General features: G+C 51.5%; 1 protein-coding gene across 3 annotated transcripts; it reads left to right on the top strand.

The window, feature by feature from the left end:
* Window positions 1–2,141: 2,141 nt before the first annotated feature.
* On the top strand, window positions 2,142–24,124 carry IDS (iduronate 2-sulfatase). 3 transcript variants are annotated; one of them, XM_059157237.1, is made up of 10 exons: window positions 2,143–2,377; window positions 2,831–2,967; window positions 3,617–3,794; window positions 6,740–6,828; window positions 8,379–8,579; window positions 10,075–10,245; window positions 14,088–14,214; window positions 16,364–16,537; window positions 19,549–19,731; window positions 20,912–24,124. In XM_059157237.1, exons 1-10 carry the CDS (start codon window positions 2,281–2,283, stop codon window positions 20,965–20,967), a joined length of 1,413 nt encoding a protein of 470 aa, XP_059013220.1. In that variant the 5' UTR covers window positions 2,143–2,280; the 3' UTR covers window positions 20,968–24,124. The 3 variants fall into 3 exon arrangements, with proteins under 3 accessions (XP_059013218.1, XP_059013220.1, XP_059013219.1); XM_059157236.1 differs by having other exon boundaries at window positions 19,549–19,740; XM_059157235.1 differs by having other exon boundaries at window positions 2,142–2,377; window positions 19,549–24,124.
* Window positions 24,125–25,674: the final 1,550 nt, after the last annotated feature.

The raw sequence follows: 25,674 nt of genomic DNA, 5'->3' as shown, positions 1-25,674 counted from the left end.
GGTGTTGGGGCACGTGAACCCCCAGCTGCTTCCTCTGGAGAAACTGTTCTTTCTGACAAGCCGGAAGTCCATCTGTGTGACAGTGAGTTGGTTGCGCCGCTGTCCTCCTCCCCACAGACTGTGTCTTCCTTGGGGCGGAGCATGGCGAGGAGGCAAGGACTAGTCTGCCTCCTTATTCCTCATATGTCCCTGCCCCACGCCCCCAGGGCCTGGATGTGGTTGGCTCTGGAAATGCTTCCCAACTTGAAAGGAGTCCACGAAAGAATAGACATTTTTGGAGGCAGGAACTGTGCGTGACTTGCTTCATTCCCTTCTTTGGTTAACCCTGGGGTTTATTGAATAATTTTTTTAATCAGTGGCTTTTTGATAAAGACAAGTATGCTATAACGAGGTCCTCAGTTCACAAGCTCGAGCACAGGAGACATCTGTTGCTATGAGAAAGTATTACAGATGCCAAGGAAAGAGGAAGTAAGAGAAAATTTCTAAACAGCCACTGGAGTCTTTGGGGACACCAGGCTCAGAGTGTCCAGAAATATGAGGGCCATACTTTTGAGAGGGAAAGGTTAAGACCCTGAGCGGCCACCAATACAGGGGAAGTGTCAGGATGAAGACAGACAGCTGAGGGGCCCTCTGAGGCCTGACAGCTTGGGTCCTTGGCTGGAGCCGGCCCACCCTGAGGGACTTGGCATGCTCCGGTCTGAGGAGTGCAGGCAGAAGCCGCAGCACTGCTCCGCAGGCTCCTGTGTGAACAGCCACGCAGGCTGGCACGCCGGAGGAAACAGCAATGCAGTGAGGCAGCATCTGGGAGCAGGCTGCATGCGGTGACCAGGCTCTGGCTCCCTCCTGAGGAAGCAGGTCTCACATGGAGACCCACCCTGCTCCTCCACTTCCTGGGTGTGTGTCCTCTGTTAAGTGATGGAGCCTCTTTGTGTTTTAATTTCTGGCTCTACATGGTGCTGCTGTGAGGAGAAAGTTAGCATGTCACCCAGAGGGTGAGTCAGAGGCTCCAGGAGAGAGGGACAGTGATGTCCTTCTTGACCTACAGTCCCAGGCAGACAGTGAATGATTCTTGCCTTGGAAGGCCTTAGGACTCTCACTCCTCCCGTCTCCGATGCCTTCCCGATCCATCTCCAGTTCTCTGCCAGCAGACCAGTCTCTGTGCTGTCCCTAACACCGTCACACAGGCTCTCCACAATGGCTGCTCACTCTGCGGGAGCACCCTCTTGCAGTCATCCCTGTGGCTTGCTCCCTCACCTCCTTCAAGTTTCTGTTCAAATGTCACTTTCCTAGTGAGGCTTTGCCTGGCCACCCTACAGACAATGACAAGCAATTCCACCTTGCCTTATTTTTGTCCAGACCGGGCATGCCCACTGCCATTCTTTGTTTTTTTGTTTTTGTTTTTGTTTTGCTTATTTATTGTATGCAATTTCCACCAGGGCAGGGGCTTAGAATACCTGAGCCACCAACAGGGCTTCGTATACATATCTGCGGTACTTAATAAGTACTTGTTGAACAAATGCGTAAAAAGGGGGATCCTTTTAGGGGCGCCTGGGTGACTCAGTCCTTAAATGTCTGCCCTTGGGTCAGGTCATGGTCCCCGGGTCGTGGGATGGAGCCCCATGGGATCCATCCCCGCATTAGGCTCCCTGCTCAGAGGGGAGCCTGCTTCTCCCTCTCCCATTCCCCCTGCTTGTGTTCCCTCTCTCGTTCTCTGTCTCTGTCAAATAAAGGAGTAAAATCTTTTTTTTTAAAGGGGGGTCCTTTTAGATGGAGGAAGGGTTGCATTGGAGAACTGCAGCATTTGGGCTGGTCTGCGAGTGAGTGTGACTTTCACGGTGAAGGGAAGGGCTTCTAGGTGGAAGGCAAAACAGGAACGAAGGCAATGAGGCAGAAAACTGCTGGTTAAGGACAGTGGTTGCATCGCAAATCTTTAGAAACACCCGGAAAGATTCTCCAGGGAGCTCCCCAGCAAGGTAGCTGCCCGCGGCCAGGCGGTTCAGCATGCGGCGCCGGCTCGGCAGGACCCGCGCTCCAACCCCGGCCCCGCCCTCTGAGGCTGGGATCACGCGCAAGGGCCTCGGGAGCAGCCAGGCCCCGCCCCTCTTAGGGGCGGGGCGGGGACGAGGCACGCAGGCGCACTAGCTTCCGGGCCTCTGTGCCCCGGCCTGTGGGCCGGCCGCGGCCGCTTGGTGCAGAGGGCGTTGGCGACGAGGGGCCCGCGGCCGGCCCGTCCGCCGCAACCTGTCCCCGTCGCCCCAGAGTGGCCGCGTCGGGGCAGAGATGCCGCCAGCCGGCTGGTGCCTGCTTTGGCTTGGCTTGGTCTTGGCCTCAGTCTGCACCTCCCTTGAGTCTGCGGCGTCCGGCAACTCGACCACAGGTGCAGTCCTGGCCCTCGCTCAGATTGCGGGCTCCCTACCTCCTTTTCTGGCTGCATCCATCCTTACCTTCCCGTCTCTGTCCCATCCACTGTTCCTTCTGACATTCATCCTTCCTTTCCTCCCACCCACGATCCTTTCTTCCCCCCGCCCCCATCCATTTTTCTTTCCTTCCCTAAATTCTTTCCTCCCCTCTGTCCTTCCCTCCCCCTCTCTCCCCCTCATCCGGGCTTGAGGCCATGCTCAGAGCCTAATTCTGCCACCCAGAATTGGGGTTTCTTCTGTGCACCCACTCCCAGCCTCCCTGCCCTAGTCTCCCCCTCCCTAGCTTGGTTGGCTGGGCTGTCCAGGGTGTAGGGGCCAGCCTGGGGCCACTCAGTACTGGAGCAGCAACCATGGCTGGGGGTTCATTGTCAGTGCAGGCGATCTCACTGAGGTCCCTCCCTTCCATACAGCTCCTCTGAATGTCCTTCTGATCATCGTGGATGACCTGCGCCCTTCCCTGGGCTGTTACGGGGACAAGCTGGTAAGGTCCCCAAACATCGATCAACTGGCATCCCACAGCCTCCTCTTCCAGAATGCCTTCGCCCAGGTATGTCTGGGGACCTATAGGTGTGGTTGCGTTCTTTGTGCAGTGGGCTGGGGGATGAAGTCCTTTCAGCATATGGTTAGATGGCCCTGATGGTGCCTGGCAAATCCTTATTAGAGGGAAGCATAGTCTGGAAAATGGCAGTAGAGAAAACCTGGTTGTGTACTGGCAAGGAAGCTTGTGCCTCCAAGCTTGGGCAGAGGTGGTCCCTTGACCCTAAGATGCCTAAGGATGGCCCTGGCCAGCTTTCTTCCACAGAAGGATTTGCCTGGTGCTGAGGATGAAGAGGATGTTGCCGAATGCCCCTCTCAGGTCTGCTAACCGACCTTGGGCAAGCACCATGCTCCTTGCCATGGTGACACTCATGGGGCTGCCTTTAAGCTTCTTGCCTCTGTGCACCTGTGAGACGCCATCACATAGGACCCAAACATCTGCTTGGTGGGTGGGGGGGCTGAGTCTTTTCCTGCCTCTTTGTGGGGATACTTACTCCTGGTGTGTGAACGAGACCCTTATGCCACTGGCTGGCTTTGATCTGCATGACTCAGCTGCCAGGCTGTTTTGCTAAGGACTCTTCAGGTTGCCTGGTTACCTTTTAGCATCCAGACTCTGTTTGCCTCTGAGGATATTTCCCTCTGCTTCTTCTCCCTGACAGCAAGCAGTGTGCGCCCCAAGCCGTGTGTCCTTCCTCACTGGGAGGAGACCAGACACCACCCGCCTGTATGACTTCAATTCCTACTGGAGGGTACATGCTGGAAACTTCTCTACCATCCCCCAGCACTTCAAGGAGAATGGCTACGTGACCATGTCGGTTGGAAAAGTCTTTCATCCTGGTACTGTTTGGTGTCCAAAATCTGGATTCCTCTGTGTTTTGTGCCCATGGGCTGGAATCCCCCTCTGGAGGTAGAGCTGGCTTTACAGAGGCCTGCTGGGGCTGAGGGGACACCTCCTTAGTCACTGGTGTCTTGGTACAAAATCCTACTTCTCACTTTAGCTTCATGTTCTTACCAAAATGAAGTGTAGTAGGCCACTGGCCACTGGTCACAGTGCCGTTTGGTTCCTTCGGCTTCTCAGGCAGAAGGAAGGATGCTGGCTGGGGAGGCAGCAGTGTTGGGTGTGAGTCTAGCTCTGCACCTGACTGATTCTCTGTGCCCCAGGAGCCCCGTCAGTAAAGGGAGACCAGGGTGGTTTTGAGGATTTGCCAGTGAAGAGGCAGCACTTGGGCGGGGCTGCCCATCAGCTGTGAGTCAGATTAGCAAGAGCGGTGCAAGCTGACGCCCAAGGCCTGAATGGTGCTGGGGGGGCCACCAGGCTGACTTGCAGCACGGCCTGATAAACTGGCTCTTTAATGCCAAAATGAGAATGCTGAAACACTTTAAAGACTTTAAAAGTTTTTTAAACTTTAAAAAAGACTTTAAAACTTTTAAAAATACTTATTTGAAGTAATGCATGATTATTTGACAAAAAGGGGGGGGTATGAACTGAAGGATATGAATTGCTTGTAATTGCACCACACCAAAGGGGGTTGAAGTTTGATGATCCCTTATTCCAGGCATATTCTTTTTCCGATTTGAGATTTTCCTTTATATACAGTTTTATGCTGTGAATGTTTTTTTTTTTTTAAGATTTTATTTATTTGACAGAGAGAGAGAGGGAGCTCACAAGTAGGCAGAGAGGGCAGGCAGAGAAGAGAGGGGGAAGCAGGTTCCCTGCTGAGCAGAGAGCCCGATGCGGGGCTCAATCCCAGGACCCTGAGATCATGACCTGAGCCAAAGGCAGAGACTTAGCCCACTGAGCCACCCATGCGCCCCTATGTTGTGAATGTTTTAAACAAACTTTTTCCCCTTTGGCTGCCCTTCATACAATCATCTTTTATTTTATTTTATTTTTTAAAACTAATTTATTTATTTGACAGAGATCACAAGGAGGCAGAGAGGCAGGCAGAGAGAGAGAGAGAGAGAGAGAGAGAGAGAAGGAAGCAGGCTCTCCACTCAGCAGAGAGCCTGATTGGGGACTCAATCCCAGGACCCTGAGATCATGACCTGAGCTGAAGGCAGAGGCTTAACCCACTGAGCCACCCAGGTGCCCCTTGGCATATCATTTTTAACAACAGCACAGTCATCTCACATACAAGCCACTGTACTTGAGTGTCATGTTGATTTCAGGTCTCCATTGTCACACGTACTGCTGGAATGAATGCCTCTGCAGAGGGAACCGGTGGGCAGTGGCCCCAGGGATCCAGGCTCCCGGGTTCCAGTCCCAGCTCTGCCACGTCGTAGTTGTGCACTTGACCTTGAGCAGATCGTTCTTCCTCTCCACTTCAGATTAGTTCTCTGGCAAATGAGTCATAGCTGCTTGGATTACTCCCAGGGTAGCGTCCTAGTTCCGGTGGTTCAGGGGTGTGAGAGTGGGTTGAAAGCCCACTTCATACGATGGTTGTGCTTATTGCTAAGGGCGATGACTTGAACATTTTCAGTAGCTTTCCTTTTGCTCGCTGGTGACACAGGCAGGCTCAGCAGCCTTCCAGAACCCAGCTGGCCGGTCCCGGTTGAGGATAACACTTGGCTGGGCTAAGGAAGGCCAGATTTTGGAAAGAGAATCGGTCAGGAATCCTGTCATGTCACCAAAAGCCCACCGTCCGAACTTTCCGCAGTTGGCGCTTACATCCTGGACAGCCCCTGCCTGAGCACAGCAGGAGGGGAGAGACAAGTTCGGGAGAAGAGGAAGTAGGGCCGAGGGAAGCCATGTTTCAGCAGCAGGCAGGGTGGGTTTTTATCATTTTTATCATCATCCTCATTTCCCGAGGAGGAACTCGAGGCTTGCAGAAGTCAAGTAGCTTGCCCAAGGTTGCGTGGGTAATAAGGGGCAGTGCTGAGATTTGAACCTGGGTCTGTGGGCCTCCTGTGCTCTTTCCACTATACTTGCTGTGTTGGTCAGCCCGCCGCCCACTGCCCCCTTCCCTCTGGTCTCGCTTTGCCTGGTGCTCCCTGGTGGAGCCCCAACGGTCACTGTGCTGGTGATGCTCTTTCCCCTGTGGTTCTACCGACACTGCGCTCCCTGCTCCTCCTGTCTCACCCCGCGAGGCGGCCCTTCCCTTCCGCTCCCACACAAGCCTCACTGCGTCTTCATGGCCCTCACTGCCCATGCTACCTCGGCCCACCACCTCTGTGGCTTCCGCACTCACACAGCACTTCTGTTCTCTAGACAGCTGGCCATCCTTCTGTAGCTCACCATTCTTTTCTCCTCCCGAATAGACGACAGACTGCTGAGCTTGGCAGTGGGTTTCTGCTTCATGAATGAGCACTGAACCTGGGGTCCTAAGGCCTGGATTTGAGTCCCAGCTCACTCACCTTCCGTGGTTGGTGTCAGTCAAGGCACTGGCCTTCTCTGAGCCTCCCCTTCTGCACCTGGCCTTTGGTGGTGCTGCGTCTGTTCTGGGGGAGAGGCTCCATCCTGTGAGGGTTCTGTGGGGCCGCAGCGTTGGAGCCCGTTGGCTGAGCCTGCCCTTCTGGGTTTCTTCCGTACAGCTTTGCATGAATCGCCAGGGCTCAAGGGACCAGGAGGTCACATGCTCAGTACTCAACTAGAAACCTAGAGAGTTGGCTTTCGTGGGGACTTCTCATCGTCTGCCTGAGCTCTTGATTTTATAGATGAGGAAATAAGTCCCCAAGAAAGGGGTGATACTTCTGTAGTTGCTCACAGAGTTTAAATTTGGGGCGGGGAAGGCATTGAAGGACGCTTCAGTTTTATTTAATGGCTTTCTTTTCTCCCCCTTCAGGAATATCTTCCAATTACAGTGATGATTCCCCATTTAGTTGGTCTGTTCCACCTTATCATCCCTCCTCTGAAAAGTATGAAAACACCAAGGTAAGGATGTGAAAAGGGCACTGTTCTGTAGAGGAACTGTTGTTTCCTGTCTGGGAGGATTCAGGTTAACTGCTGCGTATACGCCACTTCTTTCAAGCTGGTTTTATAGTGAAGTTTGTAGTTTTTGTCTGTGATCATGACTTGGCAGAGACAGATGTTGGGATCTTTTTTTCTAAAAAAGATTTATTTATCTGATAGAGAGAGAGTACAAGCAGGAGGAGCCACAGGTAGAGGGAGAGGGAGAAGCAGGCTCCCTGATGTGGGGCTCGATCCCAGGACCCCAGGATCATGACCTGAGCCGAAGGCAGGCGCTTAACTGACTGAGCTACTCAGGATCCCCAGAACTTCATTGCTTTCTTTTTTTTTTTTTTTAATACCTTTCTTTTTTTTAAAATTTCTTTTCAGCATAACAGTATTCATTGTTTTTTGCACCACACCCAGTGCTCCATGCAACCCGTGCCCTCTATAATACCCACCACCTGGTTCCCCCAACCTCCCACCCCCCACCCCTTCAAAACCCTCAGATTGTTTTTCAGAGTCCATAGTCCATTGCTTTCTTTTTATAGATTTTATTAAGTAATCTCTACATCCAGCGTGTGGCTCTAACCCACAGCCTTGGGATCCAGAGTTGCATGTTCTGCCGACCCAGCCAGCCAGGTGTTGCAAAGCCCTGTTACTTTTTATAGGGAAATGGTATTCCGTTGTATGGGTAGAATGCATTTTTTTTTTTATCCATTCATGAGTTGTCAGACACTTGGGTTATTTCCACTCTGTAGCTACTATTGACGGTACTGCTGTAAACCTTCGTGGACGTGTTTGTATGTGGCCTAGGTTTCCTGTTCTCTTGGGTGGAATCGCTAGGTGACGTATTTGTGTAGGTTTAGGTTTTCGTTTTTCTTGCTGCCCCTCAGGTGTGGAATTGCTGGGTTACGTAATGACGCCCTGCTTAACCGCTTGAGGGACCATCAGAGTGTTTTCCACAGCGCCCCATTTCACACCCCCAGGGGCCCTGTGTGAGGGAGGGGTCCAGGCTCTTGCCATCCTCACCAACACTTGTCATTGTCCAGTTCTAAAAATTCTAGCCATCGCGGCATGTGTGGGACAGTATCTCATTGTGGTTTTGATTGGTATATCTGTGATGAATAATGACACAAAGCATCTTCACATGTGCTTGTTGGCCATTTATCTATCTTGTCTGGAGAGAGATCTATTCAAGTCCTTTGCCCATTTTTAAATTGGCTTTATTTAAAATTATTGAGCCAGAGACAGATTTGTTTTGATCATTAGTTTCCATGGGTTTCCTTTAATTAATTGTGACCTGGAGACAGAAGATTAACAGCAAGAAGCTAAGTGCTGGTAGGTTTCTGGCCTCTGCCTAGGAAAGAGGAGATGCTTCTCTGTCTTAGCTCTCCATCGTGCATGCCTGGCCAGCACTCATGAGGTGGGCTTCGAGGGCTGCTGCTGTGAATGCGAAATCCATTGTGTATGCCCCTTCATGACTTCTCTTCTTTGCATTTAAAGAGCTGACTTGCACTGTTTTGTCTTGAAAGACATGTAGGGGGCCAGATGGAGAACTCCATGCCAACCTGCTTTGCCCCGTGGACGTGGCGGATGTGCCAGAGGGCACCTTGCCTGACAAGCAGAGCACCGAGCAAGCGATACGCTTGTTGGAAAAGATGAAAATATCGGCCCGCCCTTTCTTCCTGGCTGTTGGGTATCATAAGCCGCACATCCCCTTCAGATACCCCAAGGTGAAGAGCTGCCCGAGGGCTGACCCCACACCTCTGTGACAGCTCTGTCATTTGTTACAGGAGGGGTTGGTTTAGTGGGGGCATGTCCTGCCATCCCTGGTCACCGGGGCTGCCTGATGGCACCACTGTACTTAGTGGCATGAAGATGGGATCAGAGGTTGAGGCTAAAAAGTAGACTTAAGGCACGTAAGAATCCTGTTGGAAATGCTTGGCTTCCTCCCTCCCCAATGAAAGGTTTTATTCTTGTCCTTGAACTCGGGAGCACATATTGGGTTGGATGGGAATATCAACGTAGAGAAGTCAGCCAGAGCTGGCCGCCAATGGCTGCAGTTAAGGGACAGTCCTTGGGGCACAGTTCCAGGGAAGGGCATCTCAGACCCTTCCCACACAGGGCACTGCATTGCTCGGTGCAACCCTGAATGCTGTGCTCTCCTGTCCATCATTTAGAATGTATGGTCCCTTCTTTTTATTAAATCTTTTTCAGTTTCTCCCTGTTGTGTCTTCCCTGGGCCTGAGCAGCCCACTCTTTTGAATTTTTAAAGGATGCCCTTCATTCGTGGTGTGAGTTGGGAGCCGAAGGCGTGCTCTTTGATGCTTTGATAGATTTGCGCAGGGCCAATCTCGCCTTCCTAGCTGGATCTGTTCCCCTTTGATGATGGGAGACTCATTTCTGCCTCTCATGCAGACAGGAGCTCCCCTAGTGGGCCGAGCTCCTCTCCGTAGCAAGGCCTGCTTGCAAGGTTGGCCTTTGGCTGACTTCTGGGAACGTGGATCCTGGAAGAGTTCGCACCACTCCCCAAGCGAGGAGTGGCTCTCTGTGCCTGCACTGTTTACGAATGGCCCTACTCTTCTGCATGGAGTCTCTGGCGTCGATCTGTGCCGGCAGAGGGGGCCTGGGCGGGCAGCCCCGGTAAATAACCCATGTGCTGAGGCTCTAATGAGCTTCCATGGCAACAGCCTCTCACGCATGTTGTCACACCACTCATCACCGGGAGAATTAAGCGCATCCTGTGTGACTTCACCGGCAGAGGATTCTGGAAGCTTGTGCCTGGTTTTCCCTGGACTTTGCCCATGTGGCTTTGCCCTTTGCTGATTGTGTGTGGTAGCTGCAGGTAGGACTGTGTCAAGTTCTGTGAGCACTCTCGGGGAGTGGCCAAAGCTGAGGGGGTTTTGGGAATTGAACACACCCCACCCACCCCTTTCCAGCTGGATGGGAGGGAGGCAGTGGGGGTATTGATTTGTATGAAAAGAGAGAGGTGTGGCTGCTCGGTTTATAGGACACAAGTGGCATGATTTCATTACCATTGGCGTCTTGTGAAGTGACCTTAGGCCTGACCTTCAGGTAGGGGGAAGTACCTGGGGAGTGTCAGTGAGCTACCATGTAAACGCATCCCCGGCTTGGAGAAAAGGCAATAGAGAGACTGGGAGAGTCCCAGCTTTGTGCCTTTGCCGGAAGAATGACAACCTGGTGTCTTTGTGCGCTATTCCCCCCAAGGAGTTTCAGAAGCTGTATCCCTTGGAGAACATCACCCTGGCTCCTGATCCCCAGGTCCCTGCTGGCCTCCCTCCTGTGGCCTACAACCCCTGGATGGACATCAGGCAGCGGGAGGATGTCCAGGCCTTGAACCTCAGTGTGCCCTATGGCCCAATTCCTGCGGATTTTCAGGTACCAAGGGCATATTTGGGGGAATTGCTGGGTACTTAATGGCATGGCATCATTGTGACACCACTTTGCTCAGTAGACACCGCCCCACCCGTGGTGTCTTACTGAGACTCTTCTCTGTGCCAGGTGTCTCATGAGGCTCTGGGGCTGGGGGTGGTCTGGAGGAATTTAGGGTTTGGGAAGTGCTGGGTGGATATCGTCGCCCAGGCCATGTCTCTTGCAAAGCAGGGGAGCATCTGGAGGTTTGGTGATTGGCTGGGTGTGAGCCCTGGGAGAAGGAGGAGGCTGGGACACCCCGTCACTAAATCATGGGAGATGCTCTTTAATCCACGTGACTGTTCATCAGCTGTAGAGTGGTGGGCGGCTCCCCTGCAACCCAGAATGTTCAGTTGCACGGCCCCTCTGGGGGAAAGCCTACACAGGCACCCATCCTGTTCGAGGGGTGGTGCGGGGAGTAGGGCTTTGACACAGAGGGGGCAGGGGCACCGAAGTGGCCAGTGCTATCTGGATGTTGCAGTTGGAGTAGCCGCAGAGTTCAACTCCTCAGTGGACTCGTTAGTCACCCTCTCCCTGGAGTGCAGAAAACACGCCGACCAGCACTCTTTCTGGAATATTCCACATGCAGCTCTGCCCTTAGGTCACTGTGTGAAGACTCCATAGGCAGCCTGCAGTGAAAGGTAGAGGGCAGTGGTCTCAGAGGGTGCTTCCTGGACCCCCTGCATCGTAATCCCCATGAGGGCTTGTCGGAAGTGCCGACTTAGGGGACTGGGAGCTGGAAGTGGGGCCTGAGGACTGGCATTTGCAAGGGCAACCCAGCAGTTCTGCTGGCACGCAGAAGCCTGTGAGCACTGCCATAGGGTATGGTTCAAAACCAGATGAAACATCCAGGCGTCTCTTGCCACTCAGAGCTGTTTGGATAGTGAGGGCTTAGGGGCTAGGGACTGTGCGCCCCTCGTGTCCGTGGGCCTCCTTAGGTTCGCCTGGCGGTGGTGAGACTTGGCAAAGAAGCGGATTCCTCCTGTGGCTCCATCCCTGACTTCCCATTACGGGGTTTCTGAGAGCAGGCTTGTCTGAGTGGCATCTCCGAGGCTGCACCCGGAGGCCTTGTTAGTGACCGTCACTTCAAATGTCCCTTTAAAATGGACTGTGTCCCAGGAAGGGTGCTCCATGTTTTCTGTGTGCCCTCTCCTCCAGTCCTCGTGGAGGCTGACTGAGGTTTGTGACCATCAGGTCGTCCAGGTGGGGAGACAGCAGGGAGGTGTGATAACTTGCCCCAGAGCATGCGGATGCGGCCTTGGGGAGTCTGAATTCCCTCCCGGATACATGGAATGCCAGGGCCTTGTGCTTTGTCTTACCGGCTCAGAACAGCCTGGGTTCGAATTCCCGTTCTCCCCCACACCAGCCGCACAGCCCCCAGGAAGGTCCCTTGAGCTCTCTGAGCCTGTTTCCTTGTCTGTAAAACAGAAATGAGGTGGTGACAGATTTCCAGCAGGGAGCTCAGTGAACGTGCAAAAGCGTCCAGGACAGATGCCTTCCTCCCTGCCATGCCCCTGCCCACTGCTGCTGTCGCTGCCCAGAGGACCTCCCTGGTGTGCTCGTGTCCTGCTCCCTGCCCCACATGCACCTGGAGCTTGGGCCCTGCTCATGGCTGTTTCTGCCCAGGCCGCATCTCCCCGCACTCTTGAGCCTCTCGGTTCTGCCCGCACTCTGGCTCTGCTCCACAGGAGCCAGTGACCTCAGGGCCCAACCTCGGGCCTCCCAGGCTGGCTCCTCCCTGGTTGCAGTCACCACCCTGACCACAGTCTCTTCTCACAGCTGCCTCACTCCACATGCTCGTTCCCCACCTGCCTCCTGGGGATCATGGTTGGGGACTTCCCTACCCCGGGTCTAGGTCCCCTCCGGGCTTCACTCCTGTGCAAGTGGCATTCTGTTCTCACCAGCCCCCTGCTGCACTTGTGCCCCGATGACAGGATGGTCCGGCCACCATGCCGCTCTCAAGCCCAAGTCTTGAGGCTGCTGCCCTGAGTCCGTGTGGTGCTGAGGTGGACACACACGGGCCCAGCCTCCAGCCCTGACGGCCCATCCGCGAGGGCTTTCTGCTCAGGACTTTCGGCCCGTTCGGCTGCTCTGAACTCTGCACTCTGAGCCGCTCACCTCTTGTCCTTTATGCCACTCTTCTCCATCTTTCAGCAGATGATGACACTGTGCCCTCACCTGCCCTTCAGGGCAGAAGGAGTGAAATGTGGCCTTAGCGTCCGCCCGTTCTTCATTCGCTTCTGCCCAGCCTCCTGCCTCCCCAGCCCACTCAGTGCTCTCACCAAGGTCAGCACTGACCCCCGTGGCAAATGAAATTCCTCCTTGTGGGTCCTACCTTCCCAGAGTCCCTGCTGCTTTCTCAGTGTTGGCCGGCGCCACTCCTCCTGGACATGTCCTCCGCCTGGACCCCCTCCGCCCCCCTCCACACAGCAGACCCCTCTTTCTGTGTCTGCTGCTTAGGAGGCTCTGTCCAGTGGGTCAGCCCCAGGGCCTCCACTGGAAGCTTTCTTCCCCTTCTCCCCTCCTGTCCCAGTCTGGCTCCTGATTTCAGACACGTCTGTCCACTTGCCCCTGAGGGTCATTGCCGCACCAGTGCCCATGGAGACCTCTGCCTCACTGGCTCCTGGGGCCGTGCCGCCGCTGCTGCTGCTCCTCTTCTCCTTGTGCTCCCCCAGCCACTGAATGGTGCCGCCAGCCGAACCAGAACCCTGCAGTCAGCCCCGGAGTCCTTATCTCCTTCCCCGCGGGCTCTCCCTGCGCCCCCGCCCCGCCCCGCCCCGCCCCCCCGCACTTGGGCTGGTTGTCCCGGCCTTCCTCCCAGGTCCGCGTGGCCCTCTGGCTCCATCTGCAAGTCTTTCATGACCACCTGAGTGGGTCTGGGTTCGATTTGTTCATGCAACGAGCGTCCGTGGAGCTGCTCCCGTGTGCCCAGCGTGGATTTAGTGCTGTTCATCTCAGGCCCACGGCAGGTGCTCTGGGCTGTGGTCAGACTCTCACTCACGTGCAGCCCAGGCTGCAGCATCTTGCCTTGAATCACCTCAGTGCCTCCCTTGGCCTCCAGCCTGGGTCCCTCCCTTTTGCTCTTCTCCTGCCTGCTGGGAGGTCATTAGACATGAGCCTCACATGACCGCCGCCGTCTTTGAGGACAAGCAGTTGCTGTCCTGCTGTGTCCCGCAGAAACTGGAAGTCCTGACCGTCTGCACCTCAGAATGGGGCCTCGCGTGAAACTAGGGTCATTGCAGATTCATTAGTTACGATGAGGTCATACTGGAGTCATAGGATGGGTGTCCCTCTAAGAAGAGGAGAGAGACACATGCGGGAAGAAAGCCATGTGGGGATAGAGGGAGAGATTGGGGTGATTCGGCCACATCCCAGAACATTTCTCTTGTTCTGAGCCCCCTGGTTTCTGGTCCTTAAGGAAGGAGTACAGCTTCATGGGGTCCTTGGCGCCCCCCCAGCAGAGTTTGGAATGATGGGGCATGTGTTTCAGTTTACATGGTCATCTCCTGGGACCCTTAAGAACAGGTGAAGGAGACACAAAGGGACAGTAAGTGGCGCATCTGTCTGCTGTGACCTGTGCCCTACAGTGAAATCTGATTTGCTTAAAAAAGAATCCTCCTTTTGGATCTGCCATGGATCCAGGATTTCACCAGGAGCATGGGGGCCCAGCGACTCAGATGGTGGGGAAATGTGCTTTACGTTTCAGCGGAAAGTCACGGGCGTCAGTGGAGGCGCACTCAGGTGACACCGCTCTGTGCGTGCTACTGCGGTTCAAGTCACACTCACTCTCCTCCTCCTTTACCGTGCAGCGGAAAATCCGTCAGAGCTACTTTGCCTCCGTTTCATATTTGGATACACAGGTTGGCCACCTTCTGAGTGCTTTGGATGATCTCCAGCTGGCCAATAGCACCATCATCGCATTTGTCTCCGATCACGGTAAGCATTTTCCTGTGCCCTGGGGAGTCGATCAGGGCAGCTGGACTTCTCTGGGAAATGTGCTTTTCTAGATTGCCTTAAACAGAAGCGTGTTCTCTTTCAGGAATCAGCAGTACCCCAAGTCTGGGGTCTTGGGGTGCTTTTATGATGGCCTGTTTTCTGATGGCCTGGGACCTTTCTCCATAGAGGCCCAAGGACCATGTTGGATGCTTGGGTGGGGACCTCGTAGCAACCTTTTTTATCCTTGATGAATGCAGCACAAACCCTCAATTTGTGTGGGGAGCCCTTTTAAGCCATGCTTCCAATCTAGAGGCTTGGAGGGCATTTAGTTTTTCTTAGGAGGAACCAGAACAGTCCTGGCATGGCCCAGCAAGGCCCTCAGACCTGACTTCACTCCTCCACCCCCAGTCCCAGTGTTCTCTCTGTCAAGAGCCTGGTGCTGGCAAGGCTTTCTCTCTTTTCAGGCAGTTTCCCACTTTTTCCAAAAATGGAAACAATTTACTTAAGATTCTTCTTAATTTGAAAATTTTTAACATGTCCAAGAATAGAGAATAAACAACAACCTCCAGTCCCCATCATCCTGCTCCCCAGTTACCCACTCCCAGGGGTCTTGTTTGTCTCATCCCCCCCCCCCCCCCCACCAAGCTCTTTTGAAGCAAATCCCGGGTTGTTCAGGTTTCTGAATAGTATCTCTAAAAAATTCAGCTCTTTTAAAGTATAACCATACTACCATTATCATACTCCGGGGACAACAGTTCTTGAGGATCGTCAACTGTACAGTGGGATGGGATCAACCTAGAGTCATTGTAAAAAGGAAAAGGCATAGAGCATATAATGTAGGGCGAGAGCACCCTGCTCTCTTATCCCACCTGCGCGGAGCGAGCTGGTGCTGGCAGACCTGGGGGCTGTCTTTTAGCCTTTGGTTGTGGATATACACATGGCTGTGGTGCATGTCCGTGTGAGTGTGTATGGAATATGTAGTCACGGAACAAGGCGGGATTGATTGTGCTTATCAGCCCTTTGGTCCCCTCGTTTGCTGGTTGCACTTAATGTCATAGACAGTCCTCCGTGTGATTTCTCACGGGCCTACCTTAAGCCTTGTCAAGACCCACATTACTTTGTTATGTACATAAGTGTCATAATGTTTCGCTGTCTCCCTAATGGTTCGCCATCCACTTCTGGCCTCTCTTGTCAGTGCTCAGTTTCCTCCAGTGCGGACAGAGGCCGCTGCGCCTGTGAAGGAGGCAAGGCCACTCAGAAGCTCTCTTTGCACGGAGGCAGCTGCATTGATTCCAAATGGCCCTTCTCGAACGGCCCTCCTGAGACTCCCTGCCCCCTCACCACAGAAGCCTCTCCAGTCCATACATGGCGGCTTTATGTGGCTTTGGTTATTTTGTAACATGAAATACTCAACGTGCAATCTCTTTTTTTTTTTTTTTTAATATCAAAAAGGGCACTCAGATAGAACATTAGACGTTTCCAGGGGGAGCATTCAAGCTGTCTTGCGCAAGGAGAGTTTTCAGTCCAGGCAAAGAGGGTTGTATTTTTCATGAAGGTTAAGGGTCTGGAATCAAGTTCTATTTTTTTTTTTTTTTTGGTCTGTGGTCTATTTTTTAAAATGGAACAAGTTATCCTTGCCTTATAAAATGGGAGTGAGTGCAGTAGCGTCACTGCTCATGGTTTGGGGGCACGCACCCTTGGGTGGAAAACAGCCCCGGTGGGACTTGTGTCCAGAGAAGGCAGGACAGGACAGTGGCCCTGCCCTGGCCCCCACCCTGTCAGGAGGAGCCCCTCTTGGGAGGGGAGGCCTGGCCTGTGTGTGGGCTGGGGGGTAGGGGCTGGGCCCTGGGAGCCCGAGCTGGCCGCAAACGTCAGTTGCTTTTAAAGAAGATAGTTTTGTTTTGGGAATTTAGTATGGTTTTTTTTTTTTTCCCCTTTTAGAGGTTTCCTCATTCAAGAAAGATGTCTAACTTCAAAGAAAGCAGTATTTAGAGAAATCACCTTTTTTGTGGTAATCACAGAGGAATTCCTTCTCTGTGATGAACTTTGCTTCCTCTGGTTTCTACAACAGGGAATGAAATGGCATCGAAAATGAACGAGCAGTGATGTCATTATTTGTCTTCTGTTATTTTGTGCTTTTATGAACCAGGGTGGGCTCTCGGTGAACACGGAGAGTGGGCCAAATACAGCAATTTTGACGTCGCCACTCGCGTGCCCTTGATGTTCTATGTTCCCGGGAGGACAGCTCCGCTTCTGGAGGCGGGCGAGAAGCTTTTCCCGTACATCGACCCTTTCGATTCCATCGTGGAGTTGATGGAGCCAGGTATAAAGCACGCTGAAGTGATATTGCTTGATAGGAGACTCCCTGATGCACAGCCAGGGGCTTCCTGGTCCATCTTCCTGTCCAGGGTTGGCACTCCTGAGTACCTATGGGTCTGGGCCTAGAGGAGCCTGGAAGAGGGAGGGACAAAGGAGTAGGTGGCATCCCCAGGATGAGGAGGACTGTCGTGCCAGAGACCACCGGGTGCTCCGAAGCTCAGAGGAAGGGGTTGGCCGACGGCTGAGCAGCGCAGTGAAGGGCGAGTTTGCTTTGACTTCGATGTGCCGGTCCATCCCAGCCTTGAAGGCGACCCTGATGCCTTTCTTCTCTAGGCAGAAACCCCCAGGCCTGCAGTTCCTTCACAGTAGTGGTGGTAGACCCACAGTTATCCTGGTCTCTGCCTTCCCCAAAGCGCCAGCTTGAGAAAGCATTTCCAGAAATGCCCCTGCAATGAGATACCCCTTGCGGCTGCATGGGTGACCTGTGTGGGTTCTTTGTTCTCTCCTGAGGTGATCTGCTTAGCACAGAGACAAGTTGTGTATGAGTTAGAGTACTTTTTCTATGAACTCTGTGAAACTAGGTTGCCCGCTTTTTGGGCTTCTGCATTTAATCCATCTAAATCCATTTAACATCTAAATCATGCCCTTTATGTCAATTTCTGTTGATATTTTTTCTTTTTTTGGTTCTGGCCCATCATTCTGGTCTTTATGGATCTTTCCAGATTTGCTTTACATGGCCCAGTTTTATTTTCTCTACATTTGAGTTTTGTGTGCTTCATGCTCTGTCTTCTTTCAAGTCATCTATAAAAAGCTCGAACCATAGGCATGATTATAGGCCTCTGCTTGCTTGGAGGAATCTGACAGGTTGAGATGGTTTTTTGAAAGTTTTCTGGGGACATGTTCAGCAAGTCGTAAATTCATGTAGCTGTACTGTTCCTAGTTTATTTCCCAGTTTTATCTCTAGCCTCTGTCTCTTTCCTGAACTTTGGATGGGACTTCCAGCAGCCTGTTTCACTTGGCCAGTCGAGCTTGGGCATGCCCCAGGCTGAGCCTTTCTTTTCGATCCTCTTTGCCCTCTCAGGGAATGGCTGTGCTCACTATGGAGGCCTCCCGGCCCCTGCCTGTCTCCCTCCCGGCCGGCCCCTGCCCCTGCCTGTCTCCCATCCTCCATATGTGAAACGTAGTCTGTCTGCAAGCCTCTCGCTCTCCATTCAGTCTGGCTATACTGCTTCTTGCCACCTCACGCTGCCACCATGGGTCATACCACCCCGTGTCCTGCTGGATTCCTGCAACAGCTTCCTGAAGTCTTCCTACTTGTGCCCTTGGTCCCCCGGAGTTCTTCCTCCTCACAGTAGCCAAAGTGATCCTGTTAAAACTTGAGTAAGGTGGTGTCAGAGCCCTGCTCTGGAGCCTTCTATGCTCCTGTCTCTGAGTGAAAGCCCTTGTAGTGGCTGACAAGGCCTAACGTGGTCTGGGCCTCCATTTCTCCTCGACCTCATCTTTTTACTAGCATTCCAGGTAACTGTGTTGGGCAGCAGCCCACAGTCTGGATTTGTCTCATCGCTTCCTCATGACTAGATTCAGGGTAAACATTTTAGACACGTGCACTACACGTGAGCTCACATGCTCCCAGTGTGTCACAGTGAGGGCACTTCACGGTGGCCTTCGCCATTGTCACTGGTGCCAGATTTGATCACCTGATGAAGGTAGTCAGGTCAACCAGGTCTTGCCATTGTAGAAAGTATCTTTTTAAGCTTCTTTACCTTTTTTTTTCTTTTTATTTGACTTATCAGATGTATCAGAAATAAAATTGGGCCGTGTAAAGCAAACTCTTAAAGATCCAAGAAGGCCAGAGTGTTGGCTCAAAGCCCATGGTTTTAACGGTGATAGAAAGCGTAGGATTAAGACTTTAAAGATGGATCAACCACAGTGAGGTGTCGTTTCATTCCCATTCGCAAAATAAATAGAAATCTACAGCACTGGCATGGTGTGGAGAAAGGGGAGCCCTCCCGTTGCTGGTGGGGAGGTAAAATGGTGCAGCCACTATGGAAAGTGGCTTCATGGGTCCCCACAAAGTTACATGTAGGGTTACGGTGTGACTCCGCAATTCCACTACTAGGTAGATATCCCATAGAATTAGATATAGGTATTCAAGCAAAAACTTGTACATGAATGTCCAGTAGCCACAAGGTGGAAGCAACCAGCATCAGTTGCTGGGTGAGTGGAGAAGCCACATGTAGTCTCTCTGTGTAGTGGTGTGTTACTCAACCTTAAGAAAGGCAGGGCATTCTGACATGTGCTACAGCGTGGGGGAACCTTGAGGACATTGTGCTCAGAGAAGGAAGCAGTCCTACAGGGACAAAGACCGTGTGATTGCCCTTACAAGAGATCCTGCAAGGAGCCCCCAAAAGTAGGATAGCGGTTGCCAGGGGCGGGGGGCAGGGAGGAGGCGATGGGAAGGGAGTGTTCGCTGAGGACAGATCACAGGTGAAGAAGATGAGAAGCATTCTGGACACGGCCAGTGGGCACGGCTGCATGGCACCGTGGATGTTTGTGGTGCTACTGAACAGGACGCTACGGGATGGTTAAGACGGTGAATGTGCTGTTTTTGCAACCTCCCATGGTCTCAAGGGGGTATGCTGACATCCAGAAGGGAGTCTCTGCAGGGTGCGACCGCTGAGACTCCCAATATCCTGTCCCCCCCCCCCCCCCCAACCGAGTTTTACCCAAAAGATAGGGCTTCTGTTGGTGATCCTTGCCAGAATCAGTGATTACACGGGTGGTTCCCAAATTACACGTAGTTTTTACAAGGGCCAACTGGCTGCAGGCATCTTCATTTTGCATACTCCTGTGGGGGGAGGTGCCGAGTTGGCGTTGTTCCTGAACTCATGGGCCCAAAATAAACGCAGAAGGAGAAAAGAACCAGTGGAGCCCAGATGCGCTCCCTTCCTTAGTCTGTGAGCTGTGCAGGCTTCTGTACAGCATTGCATTCAGCTGGATCGGTTCCCGTTTCAGGCCGGCAAGTCACGGACCTCGTGGAACTTCTGTCTCTCTTCCCCACGCTCGCGGGACTTGCAGGACTGCACGTGCCGCCTCGCTGTCCTGTTCCCTCATTTCGTGTGGCTCAGTGCCGAGAAGGCCAGAGCCTTGTGAAATATTTCCGATTCCAGGACCTGGACGAGGACCAGTACCTTCCTGGTAATCCCCGTGAGTCTATTGCCTATAGCCAGTACCCCCGGCCTGCAGACTCTCCCCAGTGGAATTCTGACAAGCCGAGCTTAAAAGATATAAAGGTCATGGGCTATTCCATACGCACAATAGACTATCGGTACACTGTGTGGGTTGGTTTCAATCCCCGTGAGTTTCTGGCTAACTTTTCCGACGTCCACGCAGGGGAACTGTATTTTGTTGATTCTGACCCTTTGCAGGACCACAACATGTATAATGACTCCCGGGGCAGAGACCTCCTCCAATCACTGATGCCATGACCCCGGCCAGCCGGGGAGGAGGGCAGCTGTCACATGCTCCCTTGCAGCTGGGGAGAGGAGGCATTAGAGCTGGTCACTTGGTGATCATCCATACTGTTAGGAGCAACCCAAGGGGTAGGCACGCAAAGCATATGTCCCCAGCTTGACCCAAGAATATGTGATCGCCTAACGTTTTGATTCTTTATTAATTTGAGTCTTTATTAATATCCACTTGGTAATTGGACTGGGGCTAGGCTGAACCGTTCTGTCCTTTTTGGGGCAATCACGGCCTGTTTATTGAGTGGATAAGTGTAAAGGGAACAACCTAAATCTGTCATGGTTTTATCCATTGAGCCCATAATAACCAAACACAACACTGTACTCAAGAAATACTGTTAATTACTTCTGGAATCTAGTGTATTTCAAAAAGTAACCATATGTCACATAAGGTTTCACACAAAGTCCCTGGTTCTTTTGTTTATAATTTAATAATATATTTAACCAAATATATTCAAAGTATTATATCAGTATTTCAGGTTTCAGGTTTGTAAAATGTGAAGTTAAATAATAATGCTAGGCACTAAGGCCTTAAAGTCTTATCTTCAACTTTTGTTAATAAGATTGCGAGTTTTCCAAAATCCAAAGATAAAATATGCATGAAGCGACTAATGTAGAATTTCTGCATCAAATAAATGATGCTAAGTCAACTAGAGGCATGAGATATTTGGGAAATTTAGTTAGAAATGTTCAGGAACTTCTGGCCCAAATAGTAATTTGTTAGCAAGTAATATGACCATTAAACTCCAAGATCACCTGTTGAAAGGCCCTGTTATTCACGGTGGAAAACATTTAAAGGTGTAACTGTATCCACAAATCAAGTAATTCAAAACTGTTGTGTTCTCCTTTTTCAGGAATGGTTGGTTGCAGGTATACATTTATCCAGGAGGCAGGAAATAATCTACTTTGAATAGCTGATTAAAGACAACATTAATTTTACTAAATTCTGAATTATTTTGAGAATTGTGAAAACGTCACTTAATATATTAGGTAATTTCTAATCCCCCAGAACATAGTTCTGTATTCCCTAGATATGAAAGTAACCAGAAAGGCAGGTGGTAATCATAATAAGCTTAGCCTACATCGTCTTTAAAAAGGATGGGATGATCACGACTCCTATTTGTAACACGTGGAAGTTGATCAGTTATCAGCACTCATCAGAGGAGTCAGCCACATTCTAAATAAACATCTTACATTGTCCTGTATCAAAGTGAGTGATTTCTAGTAATTCTCTTTACAAGTGCTTCAGTGTTTAAAGGTAAATGTTTGTGAAAGAATACTTATGTGTATTGTAACAAAAAAGGCAAGATATTATTGTAAAAGAAGACTTCAAATCAGTAATTTCAGACAGTGCTTTTTTTTAAATTAATTAGTTCACAACAGAGGCATATATGGTAGCACAACGATCTCCTAAGTGATTAAGTGACTTAGTGTCTTGGCAACAGCAGTTTCTAGTTGAAGAGTGAAGGGCCCTATTCATCTCTCCTGATCCCGAGGCTCATCTTTCTTCTGGAAGTCTTGGCTTATACTAGTAGATGGGGTCCCTGGGCCTTTTATTTCTCCTTTTCATCCTCTTCATCGGTCTCATCACTTCCACTAAGACTTTTATAATCTGGTCTGGAAATTCCTCACGCCATCTTTTCAGCGTGTTGAGCTTTATCTCCTACTCCCTGGTTAAGATGAGAAGTTTTAACACGGGCTTTTCTTTCACGTGCGTCTGTTGGCCGCAGTGCGTACACTTCGTCCTGGTTCACTTCCTGAAGCACAGTTTTATCAAAAATGTCCCAGTTCTGCTCTTGCTGAAGTTGAAAACTGACCTGCGTCAGAGAAGAGGGAAGTGACAGCTACGTTGGGGGTGCGGCTGCCGTTTTGGCAGTAATTTGTCTGCCCATGTGACCAGAGCCGCATCTGGGGCTTTTGTGTGTCCCTCTGTCTCTGCTGGAAGTCCTTCTGTCTCCTCTTTTCTGTGCGAGGACCCAGTGTCCGAGCTGATTCTGGTGCGGTGGTTGCTCTCAGCCTCCCTTCAGTCTCTCTCCCGTTAGAAGCAAAGGCTGAGTTGCCCGCTGGGTGGCCTGCTTTCCCGATCGGCTCACAGGTTATGCGTGTTCACTGTTTTTGACCCTGAACGCAATGTAGAGCCACATTTTCTTCCCTTCTGCCCGTCTCCCACACATGTTGGAATGCACAGCCACTTTCTGGTTTTCAGGCGTCCAAGCTGACCACGCTCCTTCTCTGGCCTCAGCCTGGAGTGAGCACGTCTCTATGGTTCCACACAGCCTTTCTTGGCCCGCCGAGCTGGACGTGTGTTCCTCATGGTCCCCTGGGCACTTCCTTGTTATAAAGCCCATTTCACTCTGGCAGTGGTTCTTGCATACAGTTCAGAGGAAACCAGAACTAGCGAGCGCAGAAATTTTGTGTGTCCCTGCTTCAGTGGCCCCCAAGCAGGAGGATGAGCCAGAGCCGTGCAGGGCCCCCACCCGCAGAGTTGCTGCATCCTTGCGGCTGGGGTGGGGCCTGAGAATGTGCATTTCCTACAGATCACGCTGCTCTCCTGAGACCACACTTTGAGAATCACCGCCCCTGGGTACGTGCTGTCCAGTGGCCACTGGGCACATGCAACCATTTAAATGAATTCAAATGAAATAAGCGATTCCAAAGCAGAATCTCAGTGAGGCTTGTCATATTTCAAGTGCTCATCAGCCTGACATGGTTAGCAGCCGCCATCCTGGAGAGCACAGATCTAGAACCTTCCCATTGTGGTAGAAAGTGGAACGGAGCTGCCCCTACACTCACTCTGAATGGAAGCCGGGTCTACCCAGCGACGGGCAGGTTCCTCCTGGGGGCTAATTGTCCACTCTGTGTGTGCATGCAAAGGCTGTTGGTTTGAGGCACACCACAGGGAACACCCTCTGGCCCTCGGCGCTCCCCCCTCCAGTGCCATTGCCATCACCAGCCCTCTCACCACCTTCCCGCCTAGCTTGCCCCCCCCTCCTCTTTCCTCCCTTGCTCCTGAAGAATCCACGTGTCTTCCTGAACTCCCTCTTAGACCCCGCCCTCTGCGAACACCGCCAGTGCCTACTACGGGGTCCACACCGACCTTCGCTGAGCAGTCAGAGTCTTCCCTGGCTCCACAAAGCCCCTTTCCTCGGCCGACCAGTGTGCACACTGGTCCCTGACTCTTCCCTGCCGATCCCTGCCTCCCTGCGCCCCACCCCCAGCTTCTCCCCTTCCCCCTCTGTTCATGACCATTCTTCACGCCCACTCCCCCGCCCCTGCCATCTCCAAGAGGCTGCGCTCTGTGACTCTAGGCCCTGGCGTGGCATGGCGTGGCGTGAACTGACCAGGAACATCGCTGAAGAGTCTTGTGACCACTTTGAAAAAAGGTATCCCCTTCTGAGCACAAAAGTAAAGTGTTAATCATAGAAAAACTGGAAAACAGAAATGTACTAAAAGGCAAGAAAATGCACCAGTACTTTGCCCCAAGATGGTCACTTAATATCTTGCCTTCTTTGGGCTATGAATTTTTTTACATTGCTGTGATCATCCTGTGTGTTTTATCTTCCAGTTTTATATTCTTTTTATCATTAAATATTATATGTGGTTACTAAAATTTCTGCAAAGATGCTTATACTGGTGGTGATGTATTTTCTTGTGTAACTTTTTTCATAACTAACCTAACCTTCTTTCATTGAAAATTCAGCTTATTTCCAAAATTTCGGTATTGTAAATAATGCTGTGATGAACAACTTTGCAAATGAAATGTTTTTATGTATTTCAAATTACTCCCTTGGGCTTGTCTCTTGGTGCCAAATTGTTAAAAGCTTCTCTCTTTGGCCCTTCTCCCCACTCTCCTGCAGCTTAGGGTGGTAAAACTAGAAATAAAGCAAACAAATATATAAAACAGGTGAAAGTGGTATCCTGTTTGAGCTTGTAACTCTCTGCTTATCCGTGACCTTGATCATTGTTCTCTTTGTAAAACTGTTGGGTGTTTGTATTTCCAGTCCTGTGAATTTGCCTTTAAATTTTGGTTATTGGTTTCACTTTTTAAAATAAACAAATTGCTCTTTTCCTGTCTGATTTTTTTTTTCCCGTTAAACATAGAGACCCTTCCCCATATGGAGATTGAACAATATTAATTTTCTTTTGCTGTTTTTGTGGTTCGGTTTTATACTTCATCGGCCCCGTCTCTTCAGCCATTAGCAGAGTACTGTATGCTCGTATAAAATGTGGAAGATGGGGAAAATGGTGAGGGTGAAAAGCAGAGCACCTTCCAGAATACAGCCGTTGTGACAGTCTTGCATTTCTCTCTGCTGTTTTTCCTGCCCACATACATATGTAGCCATAAGGACATTTGTGTCTTTACATAGATGAAATCTATCACATCCAATCCTGTATCCTGCTTCTGTGATCTAAAATAACATTACCGAGGCGCCTGGGTGGCCCACTCGGTGGAGCGTCTGACTCTTAATTTTGGCTCAGGTCGTAATCTTGGGATCGGGCTGCGTGCTCAGCCCAGAGTCTGCCTGTCCCTCTCCTCTGCTCTTCCCCCCTCCCTGCTGCGTGGGAGGCATAAGGGAGGTCGGCTTTTTGCCATCATTCCGAGAAATGTCGCCCTCTGTAGCCAGGGTGAGTCTTCTCCATCCACCTTGCTCATCTCAACACACACTCCAACATTTTTAAGTGATTAAGGCTGAGCATATACTCCAAAATAATTAGAAGCAGAGATTGGGATGGGGAACTGTGTGCCCATGTTCACAGCAGCGTTATTCACAATAGCCAAAAGGTAGAAGCAACCCAGGTGTCCGTTGCGGGGGGCGGGGGGCGGGGGGTGAGTGGAGAGACCACATGTGGTCTGTACAATGGAGCATTCCTCAGTCTTCAAAAGGAAGGAAACTGACGTGTGCTACGACATGGATGGCCCTTGAAGATACTGCTCTAGGTAAAGGCAAGCAGACAGAAACTGATGAGTACTGCGTGACTCCACTTCGGTGAGTTTCCTACAGTGGTCTAATTCATGGGAACAGAAAGTAGAATGGTGGTTAGCAGGGGCTGGGGAGTTAGTGTTTAATGGGACAGTGTGTGAGGGGCTTTGAGTGTCAATTCCCGAATGAAGCTCAGCCCCTTCTTGCCCAAGTCCAGCCTGCAGACTACAGCTTCTTTGAGGAATCTCTTCAATTCTGGCCGGGGGTCCAGCAGGCATTGAACTAGAACCCAGCTGGCCTCTTTGGCTCCACCCAGTATCTCTTTGGCTGGAGGTACAGCCCGTTGTGGTGGACCCCGCCATCAGCCCAGCACTCTCCCTCCCCGGGGCACTCAGCATACACTTACCTCTCCTGGACAGTCTCTCCCCTACACGAGAGCTTGAAGCCAAGAAAGTTGTCACTAGTCGGTGCCCTTGGATCGCCTACGGCGTTGCTGTGATGGGGAAGAGCTGCTCTTGGCACTTGCCTCCCATGTGCTCCGGAAGCTCCACTTAGCTACCCAGTGGGGCAGATGCTGCTTTCCTCTTGGGTGTCTGCTGAAATCTAGGTGGTCTGATGTGGTGGAGAGCCCATCCTCAAGGGCTTTGCTCGGGGGCTGTTACTCCGTGTCCCATCCAGCATTGCCGGCAGCCACT

The sequence above is a fragment of the Mustela lutreola genome, chromosome X (assembly GCF_030435805.1).
Source record: "Mustela lutreola isolate mMusLut2 chromosome X, mMusLut2.pri, whole genome shotgun sequence".
NCBI lineage: Eukaryota > Metazoa > Chordata > Mammalia > Carnivora > Mustelidae > Mustela > Mustela lutreola.
The sequence above is the reverse complement of the archived record's forward strand: the minus strand, read 5'-3'. Positions and strand labels throughout refer to the sequence as shown.

Bases quoted from the DNA above. Each gene is read 5' to 3' on its own strand.
- IDS (XM_059157235.1), top strand. From the start codon at position 2,281: ATGCCGCCAGCCGGCTGGTGCCTGCTTTGGCTTGGCTTGGTCTTGGCC. The intron at 3,795-6,739 runs GTACTGTTTGGT...CTCCCCCTTCAG, and splicing joins TGGAAAAGTCTTTCATCCTG to GAATATCTTCCAATTACAGT. The intron at 6,829-8,378 runs GTAAGGATGTGA...TTGTCTTGAAAG, and splicing joins AAAAGTATGAAAACACCAAG to ACATGTAGGGGGCCAGATGG.